General features: G+C 63.7%; 1 protein-coding gene across 3 annotated transcripts in view; it reads left to right on the top strand.

The window, feature by feature from the left end:
• KCNN3 (potassium calcium-activated channel subfamily N member 3) overlaps window positions 1–16,390 on the top strand; it is a 97,414-nt gene that overhangs the window by 79,470 nt on the left and 1,554 nt on the right. For all 3 annotated transcript variants that reach the window (XM_039251432.1, XM_039251430.1, XM_039251433.1), the window contains 4 exons: window positions 2,558–2,699; window positions 7,637–7,747; window positions 14,402–14,529; window positions 15,801–15,870. In XM_039251432.1, coding sequence (XP_039107363.1) covers window positions 2,558–2,699; window positions 7,637–7,747; window positions 14,402–14,529; window positions 15,801–15,870 — 451 coding nt within the window. The remainder of the gene's footprint in view (window positions 1–2,557; window positions 2,700–7,636; window positions 7,748–14,401; window positions 14,530–15,800; window positions 15,871–16,390) is intronic.

Genomic DNA, 16,390 nt, shown 5'->3' with positions numbered 1-16,390 from the left:
GTGTGTGTGTGATTTGCTGCCAGTCGTCACCCGGCCCCTATATCTGTCACCTGTTTCATAACAGTAAAAAGGGAAAGACCACAGCACACCCTAATGAGAAATTAATCACTATAATAGCCATCCTTAAAAACAAAGGCACTTTCCTCCCTAGCCTTTAGAGAAAAACAAGATTCTCTGAAAAATTCTCTATCGCAAAGACTAGCACACAAATATGCAGACTTGTGACAGGTGTAAGCCGCTGCAAAATGGTGATGGCTTCTGGTCTCCACAGCCCCCGCCCTCTGCCTCCAGCCCATCGCCTCCCGCCTGCTGAGCTGTGAGGGGCAGCGGGGTGTCTTCACGCCCCCCCGGAGGGGCAGCACCCCAGTCTGGCAGCTGTGTGTGAACGGGGGCCTCAAGGCCTGCTCTGGACGGCGGCACACACACTAGCACCAAGGCGACTGTATTTGTGAACGAAAAAGAAACCCACGAGAACATAAAGGGAATTTAGAGAAAATAAAACAGTAAATCAAACATCAAGGGGATGAAAAGGCTGCCACCTGTTGCTAATCCCGAATCCCGCCCTGAGCTCCAATGTCCTTCTCTCGTGAGCCGCTCACGTGTGAGTAGAAGGCCCGGGTCCCGAGGCCGCCGAGCAGCCAGCGACGCTGCTGTAAGCGCCGGTTTGCAGGGAGAGGCAGGCTGCCAGGACGCGAGCGCCCGTCACGCGCACAGAACACAGGCTGCACACCAAACCCAGGCCCCGCGGCGGGCGTTCGCGGCCCTCCGTGCTTCTCCCCGGCCACCTGCGCGCTTGCCAGCAGGTCCGGTGCCCGGGACCTGCTGTCTCTCAGTCTTGCCGGCAGCTGCTGGGGCGTCCTTCTCGGACACCAGTGTCTTGCCCCTTCTGTGTCCAGGAATTCACAGCAGATGCTTCGTGCCCGCGCCCAGCAGCCCTGCGGCCCAAACTTCCCGACCCTCAGGAAGGTCTCCTCCTCCCCTGCCCTCGTGGCCCCTGCCTGCGTCCTGCAGTGGATGACGACACCTGTCCCCCCCGCAGTGACCGTCGCCCACACCGAGTGCATGCGTCCTGGGGCTCCTTCTGTCAGCAGATAGGGAAGCGGAGTCACAGAGGCCAAGTCGCTTGCCCACAGCACGGAGCCACTGGACGTGGAGCCGGGGCTTGAAGCCGGGAGAGCCAAGCCCAAGGCCATGGGCTCACCTCTTCTCTGCCCTGCGCCCCAACCTTGCTGCCCTCAGGCCCGACCCGAGACTCCTTCAGGAGGAACTGGTGACCCCAGCGGGGGACGGGTCCTGAGAGCCGGGGTCTGGCTCCACTGCCCCCGGAGAGCAGCGTGCAGGAGTGGGAGGGACAGAGGGGACACAAGGAGACTCGAGGGGGAGTCAGACTGGGTCGGGGGGGCACACTCTGTCTTGGGGACCCGCGGGGGCGGCACCAGCCTGTACCACCCACACAGAGGGAGGCGGCGGCAGGTGGGGCACCTGGTCAGCAGAGCCGGGGGGGCGTCTGTCGTTTGAGCGTTGGCCTGGAGTTGGGGGCTGGCGGGCCCTGGCGCAGAAAGCTCGCAAAGGCCGATGCGCCCACCACCGTGTGCTCCCTGCAACCCGCTCCGGCCAGGCTCGGGGGGAGGCTGTCCCCTGCACCCCTCCGGGGTCTCCCCAGCCTTCCGGCCTCCCCGAGGCTCCCAGGCGCCCCTGCCACGCTCGAGCCGAGCCCCGGGCTTCCGACAGGGGCTCCTCCTGCCTGAGCACCCTTCCTCCTGGCCTGCCTGTGTTGGGGTCAAGGTCACTGCCCCCTCCCTCCTGTTACACAAGTGCCTCGTCCATCCAGTTCTGCAGACGTCCGCACCCTCACCGCCCGTCCCCCCCCCAGCCGAGAGCCCTGAGGGGGCTGCGTCCTGCTCATCTCTGCGTCTCCGTCCTTGGCACGGAGCCTGGCACTCAGCGTGCTTCGGTGTCTGGGGGTGACAGCCGGGGGGGAGAGGGTGGGGCGCCGTGGTCACCGGCCGGGGGAGCAGCAATGCCCTTCCAGCCTATTCCTCCCTGGACAGGGGAGCCGAGAGCCCCATCCAGCTCAGAAGAGACACTGTCCCTCTGCAGGGACCCCGGTGTCCCCTGGGGACAGGGAGCCGGCTCTGCAGCCCCCTCTGGACACCCGCACCTGCCGTTCTTGGGGGCCAGACTGCTAAACGCGCTTGGTGGGTTTTGACGTTTTTCCCTGCTCAGGAGCCTGCGACAGATCAGCCCCATCCACGTACGCTCAGGCTGTCGACTTGGAAGGGAAAATCTAAATTTTATTGCGTCGTGATTTCATCCAAAGCCATTTTACCAACACTCAAAGGGCATCTACAGTGCGCGCCAGGGCAGACGCGGCCTCGGGGACCAAGCTGGGGGCGGGCGGGGCAGTCACGGCACCTTCGGTCCCCAGCACCGCTGTGTCCATCTCAGCAGAGACCCAGTTCGTCCCCGTCCAGGTTTGCCCACAGCCTCTGGGCCCCGGGGCGGTGGCCCCTTCCACTGAGCGCTGTCTCCCCCCACCCTGCCCCCTCCCCGGCAGGTACCACGACCAACAGGACGTGACCAGCAACTTCCTGGGCGCCATGTGGCTCATCTCCATCACCTTCCTCTCCATCGGTTATGGGGACATGGTGCCGCACACGTACTGCGGGAAGGGCGTCTGTCTCCTCACCGGCATCATGGTGAGTACCTGGCTCGCCCGTCACCCTCCCCACCTGCAAACCCTGCGCGGAGCTCACGGAGGGGTCTTCTGCGCAGGCCGCGGGCCACGGCTGGGTCTCCCCTCCCCGCACACAGCCAGGAAGGCGCTTCTCGGTTTCAGTTTCCTTTTCTTTTCTTTTTTTTTTTAAATGTTTTATTTATTTCTAGGGGAGAGAGAGAGACAGCGTGAGCAGGGGAGGGTCAGAGAGAGAGGGAGTCACAGACTGAAACAGGCTCCAGGCTCTGAGCTGGCAGTCAGCACAGAGCCCGACGCGGGGCTTGAACCCATGAACCGCGAGATCATGGCCTGAGCCGAAGTCGGATGCTTACCCGGCTGAGCCCCCCGGGCGCCCCTCAGTTTCCTTTTCTAACACAGTCCCAGCTCCTTGTTCCGGGCAGTTATGGCCTCCTCAGTGTCCCCCCAGAACGGGGCAGCACCCGGCTGCCGAGGGCGCCCGCAGGCGTCAGGGCCCGTGGTCACCTGTCCTCCCTCCCGCCCTGGGGCCCCACACACTTGGCACCACATCTGAGGAAGCTTAGCTGGAACCCCGGGGGCGGGCGCCGGGCGGCCCGGGTCCCCGTTGGCTACAAGCCAGCTCGAGACCCCCCGGGGCCTCCTTCCACATCCACACATGGGGGCGCGGGGGCCGTGAGGGCTGGGCCCTCCCCGGGGCCTGCGGCTGTGCCACCTCCTTCCAGGTGCCCTCCTGCCCAGCCCCCCCGCCCCCGCCTGACACGCCCCTGCCCTCCTGCCCGTTACAAGGCAGAGCCGTGGACCCTTAGCCTGAACTGGAGCCGGGGGTCTCCGGCGCGCGGTGGGGACTGGCTGCCGGTGAGGAGCCCCCGCGCCCGCTGCCCCACGGCGCCCGTGGCTGGGCCCCTTCTCTGTAGGCCCAGGACCACCGCCCAGTGACCTCTCTTCAGGAGAGGACCCCCCGGGCTCTGAGGAGAGGCTGCAGGAAAGCCTGGGGTGCCCGCGGGGTGTGAGCGCACAGGCCTGCAGCCCTGGGGGGCCCGGGGGCCTCCACGGCCCCCACACCCCCTACACGGTGTGGGGGGAGGTTTTCCTTATGGTGCCCCCCAGACGTCACTCATCCCAGTTTGCAGCACAAAGGGCCCGAAGTCCTCACCAGGTGGGGGCTGCCCCCCCCCCCACTGCCGAGACCTGGCGCTGAGCCGGTGACCAGGCTGCTGAGTTCGGGCCCTCACAGCAGAGGAGGCTCTAGCGCCGGGACCCCGAGCCGGAGGCCCGTCTGGACGCCCGGTGCCCCCACGCCCCGTCCATGCGGCACATTAGCAAGCAGCCCGGCCCCTCCTGCCCGTAGTGACATGTGGCCTGGCGTCTTAGCGGCTGGTGGGGGGGGAGGGCGCTGCGCGGGGCCGGGCTCTGCGTGGCTGTCCCCGGAGCCCCCCTGGGCAGCCCCCCGACCCCGGGCCCCTGCTGGGGGCCTCCTCCTCGGGGCGGAGGGCTGCTGTCCCCATGTAGGGAGGGGCGGTGGAAACTGGGACCGCACGCAGCGAGGGGCCGCACCCCCACCCGTATGCGAAACAACGTAGGCCCTTCATCTTCTCTTTTGTTCAGAGCATCTCCGTCCCGCGTGCATGGGCAGGGCTGCTACTTGCAGTGCTTGGCCCACGTTAGTGTCCACTGCCTCCCGCTGGGGCCACGCGCAGCGACGCACCCTGGTGGCCCTTTTCTAGCTGAGTCATTCTTGCTGGGGTTTTGGAGCCACCCGCCCTCCCCTTCCCTCCCCCAGCCTCCCCGCTCCCCCCCTACTTCCCAAGGACAGGTAGGGCTTCCCGCCTGGTTGCCATGGACACTGCAGGCAGGGGGGGGGATTGTGTGCGCGGCTGTAAATACTCTTAATCATTGTTTTCTCGTGGTGATCCTGGAAACAGTGTAATTACCAACCATTAAGCCGGGTGTTTGATTGAACAGCCTGCGGCCGTTGTGGCCCAGACCCGGCGGCTTGGGGGTCTCAGCCGCGGACGCAGAGCCGTCCTCCAGGAGCGTCAGGAGCGGTGACAGCGCAGAGACAGCTGTCGGTATTTCCTGGCCAGAGCTGGACACGCGACACGTGGGGCGGTGCCTTGGAAGCCCGTGGGCTGCGGGCGTCCGGGACAGCAGGGGGCCCGGGACCCCGGACGAGCCGCGTTCCGGTGCAGCTGAGCCGCTCGGCCCCGTGGGCCCTTCCTGAGTTCGGGACAAGTAGACCGAAGCGGTGGGATGCGTGCTGGGGACACTGAGCCGCCCCGAGGCCTCAGGAGAGACGCTCCCGGAGCCGCAGAGGCGGGGGAGGCGAGGCGGGGCTGGGGGGTCTGCAGCGCGTCTGCTCCGCGTCAGGTTTGGAAGATGAGCCTCTCCCAGAAACACGGGCGTCCAAACCAACCGATGTGTCTTAGCTGCTGTGTGGAGTCGCCGCAGACACCGAATCCGGGCATGCCCTCCGGGCGGGGTGCCCCCGTTTGTCACCGCGCTGTACGCTGCCTTCAGCTTCGCTGCGCCAGCTGGGACCATCCTTCCCTGGGGACCCGTCTCCCCAGAGTCTGAGGTTTTGCTGCCGGAAAGTGTTTCCTGGAATCAAGGAGATGGAGGATGGGTGCGGGGGACGCGGGTCTCCGGAGGGGGGACGGTGCGGGGGACGCGGGTCTCCGGAGGGGGGACGGTGCGGGGGACGCGGGTCTCCGGAGGGGGGACCGTGCGGGGGACGCGGGTCTCTGGGCCCCGACCTGGGGATGGGTCGGCAGGCTGGCCCCCTCAGGCCACGCCTGCCCCTGCTTCCCACGCCCGTCCTGGTGGACCCTGCCCCCCCGCCCCTCCCTCGGGGGTAGGAGGTGGCCTCGGGAGACCCAGGAGCCCAGCTGGTGTCACCCATGACTCTGGACTTGGCACTTCTGAAGGCAAAGCCCGAGTCATGGATTTGCTCCACAGTGTGACCCCCTGGAGGTCACGCCAGCAGCCCCTCCTCCTCTCCATCCCATGCCACCCTGCCCCCGTCTCCCCACACGGCCCGCCCGCGGGAACCTGACCTGCAGGAGGGCCCGCTGCGCCAGCGTCTGGCCCCCGCCTCCCCTCCCCGATCCGCGGCTCCTCACTCACCCCCACGGCGCCTCTCCCCCTCCTTCCCTTTTTCTTCCCCCCCCAGTGATCCCTGTCTGGTCTCTGCTCCAGCTCCCTCTCCCTCTGCACCCCTCCCCTCCCTCCCATCTCTTCTCCTCCCCCCTTCCCTCCCCCTTCCTCCTCCTCCCTCCCCCTCCTGCTCTCTCTCTGTGTCTCCATCTCTCACACACACTGCACAGAGGACCAGCAGTGGATCTCAGCACCCGGCCCACCACTTTCTAGAAGCTGCTGATGTCTGACCCCATCTTTACCAGGTTGTCGCTTAATGGAAATGATTAAGTGAGGCTTCGTGATTGGCAATTTCCCTAATTACATCCAGATGATGGGTTTTCCAAAAGAAAAAATAAAGTTGAGAGTATTCTCTGCTATCTATTGAGATTAGAATTCTGGGTTAAGAACCCAACACCCGCCAGAGAAATATCCACAAGAAAGTCTTGGCATCTTTAAGTCAAAAGAAATTGAAAATGTAATCCAATCCACCCTACTGTCTTCATGCAGAAACTTCTCTTATTGTATAAAATACATGGTTCCTTAGTTAAAACACTCTAGCTTCTAACTGGAAGCCCCCTGTGTTTAACCAGCTAGGCTGCGGGCCACGGTGAGAGCTGGGGACACTCTCTCCGGACCCTGGAAATCCAGGATGGTGCTCGAGTGATTGTTCTAATGAAATCCCCAAAGCGACATGATGAGTGGGGGCCCCCTCCTCAGGCATCTTCTGTCCCCAGCTCTCAGGGTGATTTAAGTGGAGCTGGCCCCGGGGAGGTGGGCGAGGAACAGCGCCTGGGGAGAGCCCTCTCCATCTGATGCTCCATTTTTAACACTGTGATGTGTCCCCGTGTTTGGGCTTTCAGCCCAGAGTACCTCTGGACCCCCGTATAGGGGAGCAGGGTGATACGTGGTCTGTTTGAGGGGAGGGGAGCACACCTCTTCCCTCCAGGATGGCTTCTTTTAAGCTATTTTTTGCTTTTGGAAGCTTGGTTAAATCAATTACAGCATGAGGCCATGCTGTGCAAGTGCCCAGACACGTCCTGTGAAGGGGACACAGTCTCTGCAAGTCACAGTTGCCAAGAACACAGCCATCCCTGAACAAGAGGAACACAAGGTCGCGAGAGGAGGGGTCACAGACCCAGGCCCTTCCAGCTGCGGGGCTGCGAACCGTGGCTCCAGATGTGCCAAGGGGCACAAGAGCGTCCTGGGAGAAGCCAGGGGAGAGCGCGGGCCCTTCAGCCTCGGCCTCGGCCTCCGGAGGGCGGGGCCTCGCCGTGCTCACCCCTCCCGGCTTCAGGGCTGGTTCTGCACCTTTGAAAAGTGCTCACTTCTATTTCTAACCCATCCTGTTAGACCGATGAGTGATGGAGCCCTTCAGTCCTGGGACCTCAAAGTGCTGAACTGGGCTTGTGGCAAATAGTGTGGCATCTAGAGGGTCAGCCTGTTCCTCTCTTCCCATGAGGGAGGGCAGGGTGGTCCAGGCCAGTGTGCAGGGCAGGGCGGGGCGGGGCCGGGGTCCCCACAGCCTTGCCCATGAAGGGAAACTGTCTGCTAGGGGACTGTCCCCGAAGCCTCAGCCCTGCCCTGCTCTGCTAGGAACTGGCTGGTTGTGTGAAGCTCGGGTCCCCAGAGGCCAGCCCTGCAGCCAAGACAGCGGGTCCCTCAGGAGGGCGGCCGTCGGGGCCCGAAGGCTCCTGGCGCCCATCCACTCCCCGGACCCCGCAGTGGACGCGGAGGGGGGTCCCGTCGTCTGCCTGCGCTTGCCTTGCAGTCACGCGCTCTCCCCCCGCCCTTGCTGTCCCCCCACAGGGCGCGGGCTGCACTGCCCTGGTGGTGGCCGTGGTGGCCCGGAAGCTGGAGCTCACCAAAGCCGAGAAGCACGTGCACAACTTCATGATGGACACTCAGCTCACCAAACGGGTAAAACGCCGCCGTCCGCGTCCCCGTGGGGCCCAGAGCGGTGGGTAGCCAGCCACGGGCCAACGGTCCTGTGACGGAGGTCAGGCCACGCTGTCCACGGGGGGCCGGGGGCCGGGGCGGGATGCCTGCGGGCACAGCTGACCCTCCCCCGCCCTCTCCTGGCAGCATTGAACTCACCACCTGCGTGAGGCAGCGTTTCCATCTAGGCTCAGGCGTTTTCACGTTAGGAAGGCAGTCGGCTCTTAAGAATGATATTGGAACTGTATCTAAATCCAGTTCTTTTTAAAAAAAAAATCATTAAAGACGATCATCATCATCACAGCAGAGCCCACATTTCTAAATGCTGCGCCTCCAAGTGTCATCATCCGCCCTGTCCCGGGGCTTCTGGGTGATGCCTCCCTGGTGGCTGAGGAAGAGCAGCACGGGGGGCGGGACCGGGGAGAGGGGTCGGCCGCGGAGGGCCAGCGCCGGCTGGACAGTCAGGCTCGGGAAGGGCCCTGCGGGAGGGACCAGACGGGTCCTTCCCGGATGACTGCCAGACGCAAGGTGGGAGCCGTTCCCTAATGGCGGCTTTTATGGAGAACTTTCTAGAACTGCAGGTGGCACACAGGTCAGCGAGGGGACATCTTGCGAGGCTGTTCTGTCCCCAAGCTGAGAGGGCGTCAGAGCCCACACGGGGGCTCTGGCGGCAGTGGCAGGCTTTCCTCAGGACCCGCGAGCACCCACGTGCTGGTCTGGGTTTTGAAATCTGAACACAGCCCATGATGTCGGCCGCAGCGCGGTACAGGTGTTCGGGGCCCAGCGGACACTGGGCAGCCAGCACCAGGCGGGGGATCGCAGGAGCGCCGCACGTGCCCAGGCCTCTGCACCATTCAGCAGAATTATTTGTGGGTTTGATTGTTTGGTCTGGATTCTTCGAGGAGCCTCCACAGATGTGACAAGGGACGGGTCTGGGCAGATAGCCTAGCGTTGTTGACATGCAGATGGTTGAATGTGGCACAGTGTGGCCCAGGCTGTCCACTGCACAAGAGAAAACATAATTTAGCTTCAAGACAGCAGCACTGAGGGCTGTTCCCAGCGGGCTTCACCCAACCCCCAGCCCCCAGCCCCCAGCCCCCGACGTGCGTGCAAAGCCTTCGGAGGCTCTTCTCCAAACCTTGGTTGGTGGGAAGGTGCTGGTGAGCTTGGCCAGCCCTGGCCTCCGCTTGCCTTGACCTTGACCTGGTCTCAGAGAGCCCAGTTCCCCTCCCTGGGACGCAGTGGCTCAGTCCCCTCTAACGCCCTGCCCGAAGCCTCAGAGCAACACCGGGTGTTAGGACGAGCTGAGGGCAGCACGAGGTCTGAACCCAGTTTCTGGTTTTCCTGAATCCACACTGTTCTGTCGTTTGTCTAACTTGTCAACTCTGGCAGCCACGTCTCCCCACATTTAGTGCAGTCAGACCTTCCCGGGGCGCCTGAGTGGCCCGTTGGGCAGCCGATTTCGGCTCAGGTCATGATCTCACAGTTTGTGGGTTCGAGCCCCGCATCGGGCTCTGTGTGACAGCTCAGAGCCTGGAGCCTGCTTCAGATTCTGTGTCTCCCTCTCTCTCTCTCTTTCAAAAATAAACCTTTTTTAAAAACCACACCTTCCCGCAGTGACCATGCAGGGCTAGTAGCCTTGAGCTACTAGACGATGTGTGTAAAGGCCACCCAGAGACTAAAATGACAGCAGATGCCCATCTTGCCCCCCACTCAGTGCCTCATGTTCCCACCTCTGTTTCACGCAACTGAACATACCTGTCATCAGTCACCCGTGGGCCACCCTCTGTGCTCAGGAGACACGATGTCCATCCGTACTGCCCGTCCTCGGAGAGCACCTCTGCTTTCGGAAAAGCAGGGCATGTTACCTGTGGACGCACGGCTTATGGAGCACCGTGGACAGGAGGCGTCCTGTTTGCCATGTCGACTGTCCACATCAGACCACGGTGTGTGCCGCTGGCTGAGGACTGTGTCTCCTTACCCTTGCCATGCGGGGCTCTTGCCCCAAATACTTTATGTAAATCCATTTCCCCATGAAGTCAATGAGTGAGATCCAAACCAAGCCCAGATCTTTCCTCCACTGGTTCCTTCTCCTGAGTGCCCTGGTCCCCAGGCCTACAAAGTTAGCAGCTTCTCGGACGCATCTCTGCCCTGGACCCCACGGGGTCCCCGAGCCTGGACTGCACCAGGCCATGGCTGTTCCACACGCCGGCTTCCCTGAGGGCCCCCTTAGGCTCCAGGACTTAGCTCTGAACACATCACCACCCTGCTCAAAACCTGAGCAGCCCCCGTACCTACTGCCCAGTGCTAAAGAAAACTCTTCTTTCATTATGAGCACACGTAAAAGTTTTATCACAGCCATGCCCAGAAAACCTTTGCCTTCCAGCGGGCTAATAAAAAGATTTGCTCATAACAGGTCTTAATCTCTTAAAAACTTAGCAAGTAAGCAATGGATCAGTTACCAGAATGCTAACCCTCCCCAGAAAGGGCCTGTGGATCACCTCGCGCCCAGAGATCTGACCTAGGCGGCCTGGGTACGGGTTTTCTGTAGTAAAGACATACCAGCACTGAGCTTCTGAGCTGGAAGGAGTCTGAAGGACCAGACTCTCAGGTCCAGGGATGGGCGCATGGGGGCCGCCAGCCACCTGCAGCTCACCAGGCCTTAACCAGGGCTGCAGGTGGCTTCCAGCCAGAACCTGTGGGCTTCCCCGGGGCGGTCAGTTACCGGGCACTCGGCACGGCGGTTAGGGCCCAGGCCTGCGGGAGCGAAGGCCAGTTTGCCTGCACACGGGCCAGGCGCTCGTTGACAGCACCATCCGTCGCCCTGGTGCTCGGAGCAAGGAGCCCCAGACTCTAACTTGGAACCAGTGACCCCCCGCCCCCTCCTGCCCGCCAGGCGGCCGAGCCGGCTTCCCAGCACTGAGGCTGGCCCCCTCCTGCGGGCCGAGGGGCCTGGCAGAGACACGGGGCGGGACAGGGCGGGTGGACAGAGGAAAGGAAGACAGCGGGGAGGCTGTGGGGGTGAGGGTGAGTTGGGAGGGGCTGGCAGGTGGGAAGAGGGAGAGCCTCTCCCCCATCCTGTGCGGACAGGGTCCTTCCATCAAGTGCCTGAAGCCGGGGCCGGCCCATGATGCCCACCAGCCCCCCGTTCATCTAAACCCAACCCGGGCGGCTCCTTGAAGGTGTCTGCCAGGCCTGTTCCGCCTCCTGTCCTGTCCCCCCTCCCGGCCCCCCTCCCGGCGCCCCTCCCAGCGCCGCTCCCGGCCCCCCTCCCGGACCCCCTCCCGGACCCCCTCCCGCCTCAAGTGGACCACCCTCCCCGCTAGGGACCATCCCGGCGGGAACAGGCTGGTGACCCCTTCCCGGGAGGGTCAGCGGGCAGCTCCTGAGGCTGCTGGCGGCTCAGGGCCAGGAGAGGTGCTGTCCCCCTGCAGCTGACAGCCCTGTTCGGGGCTGCGTGGCAGGTGGCCCGGGCGGGGGGCGGGGCCCTGGCCTGAGTCATGTGGTCAGGAGTTCGGGGAACAGACAAGTGTGTTCAGTGAGGTTTCCAGGCCTGGGGGCAGGGGCGGGGAGGAGCCCACATTCCGTGGGTGGAGGACAGCAGCGGGGCCACTGTGGGCAGACGCCGCGCCAGGCGGGTCCCCGGGTACTGGGCGCAGACCCGCGGCACCGCCGCCACCCTCTGATGGCCGCCCCAAGCTGCCTCTCGCCCTCAGTGCCCGACAGGACAAGCCGCACGCTGTCCCAGCACGGTCGTGAGCTCCTCTGAGGGCAGGACCCGGTGTCGTCGCCCCCAGCACAGGGCCTGCCTGTCAGGACGCTTGGCCACGGGGCGCGGCCCACCCGGTGCTCAGTGCGGAGCCGGCACAGCGAGCTCTTGCTGCATGGCAGTGGCCGCTGCTTCCTGGGAGACCCCGGCTGGATGACTTCCTTGCCCAGAGCCCGGTGACCTCAGGGCCGCTCTGAAGCATGTAGGCCACTGAGCCCATTCTCTGGGGTAGAGAGCGTGCGGGCCCCCAGCCACCAGGCAGCTCGTGTGTGTGGGGGGGGGGGGGGGGGACACAAGAGCCAGCCTCCGCGTGCGGGCCCCTGGCGGCCATCAACCTCCCCGTCCTCCCCGGGTCCCTGACCCTTCCCACCCCCGCCCCCGGCGCACCTTTTGTCCCTGGCACCCCCGCCTGCCAGGAGAGCTCAGAGGGTCCCCGGCCCCCCAGCCCCCAGCTCGGCGAATCCCTGGGGGGCACATGACCACTCACACCCCAGCGGTGTTGGAAGCGCTCCGCCAGGTGGCGAAGGGGAGCCTGGTCGAGTGGCATTTACGGTCAGCCCGGGAGACGCAGTGCGGCTAAACGCGTTTCTTCTGCGCTCCGTGATGTACTGAGCTCTGTGCCAGGCTGTTTGCCGGCTGTTAATTTCAGAGCCGGCACCACGGCTTGTGTTTAACGTCCCTTTCCCGGACGCACAGGGGCCTCCTGGCCAAAGCCGTCGATGACGTGACGGCCGCTCTCAGCCGCCCAGGCGGTGCTGCGACTTTCCAGCCTGAGACTCGGGCTGGAGGGGTCGAGCCTGGACCGCCGTTCTGTCGCGCGGCCAAGCGAGGGCCCTGAGGAGCAGACTTCAACAACGATGCAAACGCTTTTCCAATTCCTTGATCCTGGAAAACAGGAGAGAGTGTAGTCTGTGTAGGGAAAAGTCGGGTCAGGCCGTTCTTCTGGAGTTCTTCTCGGGCCTTGTTCCCACTTTGCCGTCAGCCGGCCACGCGTGTCTCCCACGCCACGTCCTCCTGTGTTAAACAGGGGTCTGGGCGAGGTGACAGTAACTAACATCTGTGCACGTACAGCCTGGTGACTCTGAAGTCTGCAATGACTCAGTTTACCCTCTGTGACTCCGTGGTGTTGGTCTGCATCTGTCCGTCACACGGGGTCACACTAGTCCCTGCCTGATGACTTTGTGCCCTGCACCCCATCCTCTGACACCACCAGAGCCGCCTCCTTGGGGCCTCACGGCCTTAGGGTGAGGATCTCTTTTTCCCGCCTATGAGATAACCAGCATTTTCTCCTAAATGCTCACAACTGCAGGAGCGAGGACGAGCCTGCAGACTTCCCATTTCACCTGTTTGCTCCACATCAACACCGAGACACGTGGTGAAGGCCGTCCACAGCGCTGTTCTGTGGGCCAGCCCCCCACGGGGACGCCGGTGCCACTCGGGCTCGGCCGATCGTCCTAAATGCAGGGAGAGGGTTTCTCCTGGGTTCCTGCGAGGCCCTCCTTGGAGGCCAAGCACCAGGAAGACTGAGGCGCACGTGTACCTGATCGGCCTTCCCCTGCGCAAGTCGGCAGCGGCGCGCCCTCCCTGGCCGGAGATCGGGGGCTCCTGTCCACCCCAGCCCCGCCCCCCGCCGCTCGCCTGGCCACTGACCGGGGCCAGCTTCCGCTCACCACCACCTGCTTCCTTTCAGGGAAGGAAGTGCCAGAGGTGGGCGACGAAGCCGTTTGACACCACGTTCACAGTGGATTTTTACTGGACAAACAAGCAGTGTTTATGTCACTTGGACATTTCTGAGAAGGCGTAGCTGTTCTTTTAAAAACATCACTTCACCAGTGAGAAATACACTCCAGCCTTGGCAATAAATTGTCATTACGCACACACGCCAAAGTGACCCGCCCGCCGGCCAGCGGCTCCCAGGCCCTCCCGCGCCTCAGCGTCTGAGCAACGTCCCGTCTGAGCAGCAGGCCTGTGCTCTCCAGTCCGTTAAAACCTTTTCTGGCCCGGAGCTCAATTCCCACCCGGCCGCCCTGCTCACTCCGGGCCGCGGGCCAGTTTGCGAGGCTGCCAGAAATGGGGGCCGTTCATCAGAAATCTGTTCAGCTCGCGCGCCAGCTTTTCCTCTTGCTCATATCACTAATTGCTGAAGACGTCTGTGTTTGGATTAAGACTCTGTCCCCTGCCATCTGGGTGTCACTGATGTGTCCCAGCTTCGGCGGGAGCGGTGGTTTCCACGCCGTCGGAGGACTGCGCAGAGGCGAGCGTGAAGGAGCCGGACACGGCTCTGGCTTCACCCAGATATCTCGCTGATGTTCAGACGCCGCTTTGAAATCGTTTCAGTTTTAATCCAATGACATCTATGTGCGGAATTACCGCATAAATGCTTTTGGCCGCTTGGGAAAGGACTCCGTGGACTTGCTGAGGCCTCTGGTTCCATTTGCGGGAAAGACATTCCTCAAAGGGGCCTTTTAAAATCCCCAGCTGTTGGGCGGCCTGATTGCTCTCTCAGGCCACGAGGTGTCCGCATGCCCCCAAACCGAGGTCTCAGGCCGAGCCCCGAGCGGTGGCGCGTGTCTCTGCCCCCAGGGCGCCCGGGGCCGCCTCCCCTGGGGGCTGCAGCCTCGCCAACTCCGCCTCGGGGACAGCGGTCGAGAGGCTGTCCCGAAAATGCCAGAAAGAGCCTGGGCCGCGCGCTGCGTCCGAGGCAGGAGCGCCAGGCGGCGGACGGACCCCCCTTCCCAGGGCTCACGAGTCCGTGAGGGAAATGGGTCTTCGCAGAGCCGTGTCCGCAGGCGGCAGACTGTCTTACAAACGCACCACGGGAACCTCGGAGAACTAACCTGACGCGACTCGTGTCTGTTTTTCCTCAGATCAAGAACGCCGCGGCCAACGTCCTGCGGGAAACGTGGCTCATCTACAAACACACGAAGCTGCTGAAGAAGATTGACCACGCCAAAGTGAGGAAGCACCAGAGAAAGTTCCTGCAGGCCATCCACCAGTGAGTGAGGCAGGACCGGGCGAGCCCCCGCGGCCGCGAGGTTCCACCCCGGAGCTCTGGGCCGTGACTGGGCCCCAGGCCGCTCAGCCGCTCATCACACCCGCAGCCGCCCAGCCAGAGGGGAGGGACCCACACGCCACACGCCACACAGACACACACTCACGTGCGCTCACCTCCACAGACCTGCACATCAGACGCACACTCACACACACCCATCACACGGACACACACACACACGCACACACTCCTCACCTCCACGGACCCACACATCAGAGGGACACACACTCACACACATGTGCGCACACTCCTTACCTCCACAGATCGTACATCACATAAACACACACGCGCGCATACTCCTTATCTCCACAGACCCGCAGATCACACGGACACACACACACGCGCACACACTCACCCCCACAGACCCGCACATCACATGGACACACAAACACACACGCACACACTCACCCCCTGCAGACCCACATGTCACATGGACACTCATACACAAGCGCACACTCCTCAGCTCCACGGACCCACACATCACAGGGACACACACACATGCACGCGCACACTCACCCCCACAGACCTGCACATCACACGGACACACACACACACACATATGCACACACTCACCCCCCGCAGACCCGCACACCACACGGACACACTCACACGCGCGCACACACTCACCCCCACAGACCTGCACATCACACGGACACACACACACACATGCACACACTCACCCCCCGCAGACCCGCACGTCACATGGACACACACACAAGCGCACACTCCTCAGCTCCACGGACCCGCACGTCACAGGGACACACGCACACGTGCACCCCTACACCTCCACAGACGCTCACATCTCACACACACACTCCTCACCTCCAGGGATTCACACGTCACACTCGCGCGCACTCACCCTGCACACGACCCGAAGCAGAACGCACTGTAGTCAGCGCCGTGCACAAGGAGGCACTTTAAACACAGCGGCAGAGCAGGGGTGAAGCCATTCGCTCTCACTGGAGGATGGGCGTGGGGCGCGGGCAGAGACCCTCTGAGGGCAGCCAGGAGGCGGCAGTCATTGAGGCCAGCGCGCGTGCAGACAAGAGTTTGCTCTCGGGGGCCTGAGCGGCCGTGACTGCGGTCAGCCGTCACCCCTGCTCGAGGTCCCCATGCGGCGGCCAGCGCGCGGGATTCGAGGTAGAGGCGGGGCCCGCACGGGGACTCGGCGCACGCGCACTGGGGGCACGGCTGTCAATGCCCCTCCCCCACAGGCTGCGGAGCGTCAAGATGGAGCAGAGGAAGCTGAGCGACCAGGCCAACACGCTGGTGGACCTTTCCAAGGTGAGCGGCCGCGCGCGGAGACGCCCCGCGAGTTGCCGGGTGTGGCCGTGAGCACCGGCCGGAGCGCAGGCCGGCGACGCCCGCTGCCTGTCAGCTGCCCGGGGCGATGCTCACTGACGGGGTCGCCCGGGACGGTGGGGGCCGTGCGCCAGGTCACACGGTCGGCCTGGGAATTCGCTTTCCTGCCTCCAATCCCCACAGACCAGCGTTTCTGGCCCCCAGTCGGTGTCGGGGGGTCTCATCTCAAGAGGCGGATCCCTTAAGGCGAGCAGGAAGGTGCTGGGGGCTGCCCCGTGAGGCAGGGGTGCCCTGACACCAGCACCCACGAGGTCCTCCACGAGCGGCAAGGTCTCCGGCCTCACCTGTCACCTGGTGGGACGCAGCTGCTGTTCTCCTGGGAACCGCAGGCAAACCGGCCCTTCAGGCCTGCGCGGGCAGCCTCCCACGGGGGCGGGGCGGGGCGGGGCGTGGAGGGGCGGGGCGGGGCGTGGAGGGGCGGGGCGGGGCGTGGAGGGGCGGG

This window comes from Hyaena hyaena, unplaced genomic scaffold, assembly GCF_003009895.1.
Source record: "Hyaena hyaena isolate Hyena2069 unplaced genomic scaffold, ASM300989v1 scaffold_385, whole genome shotgun sequence".
NCBI lineage: Eukaryota > Metazoa > Chordata > Mammalia > Carnivora > Hyaenidae > Hyaena > Hyaena hyaena.
This window is presented reverse-complemented; position numbering and strand designations above follow the sequence as displayed.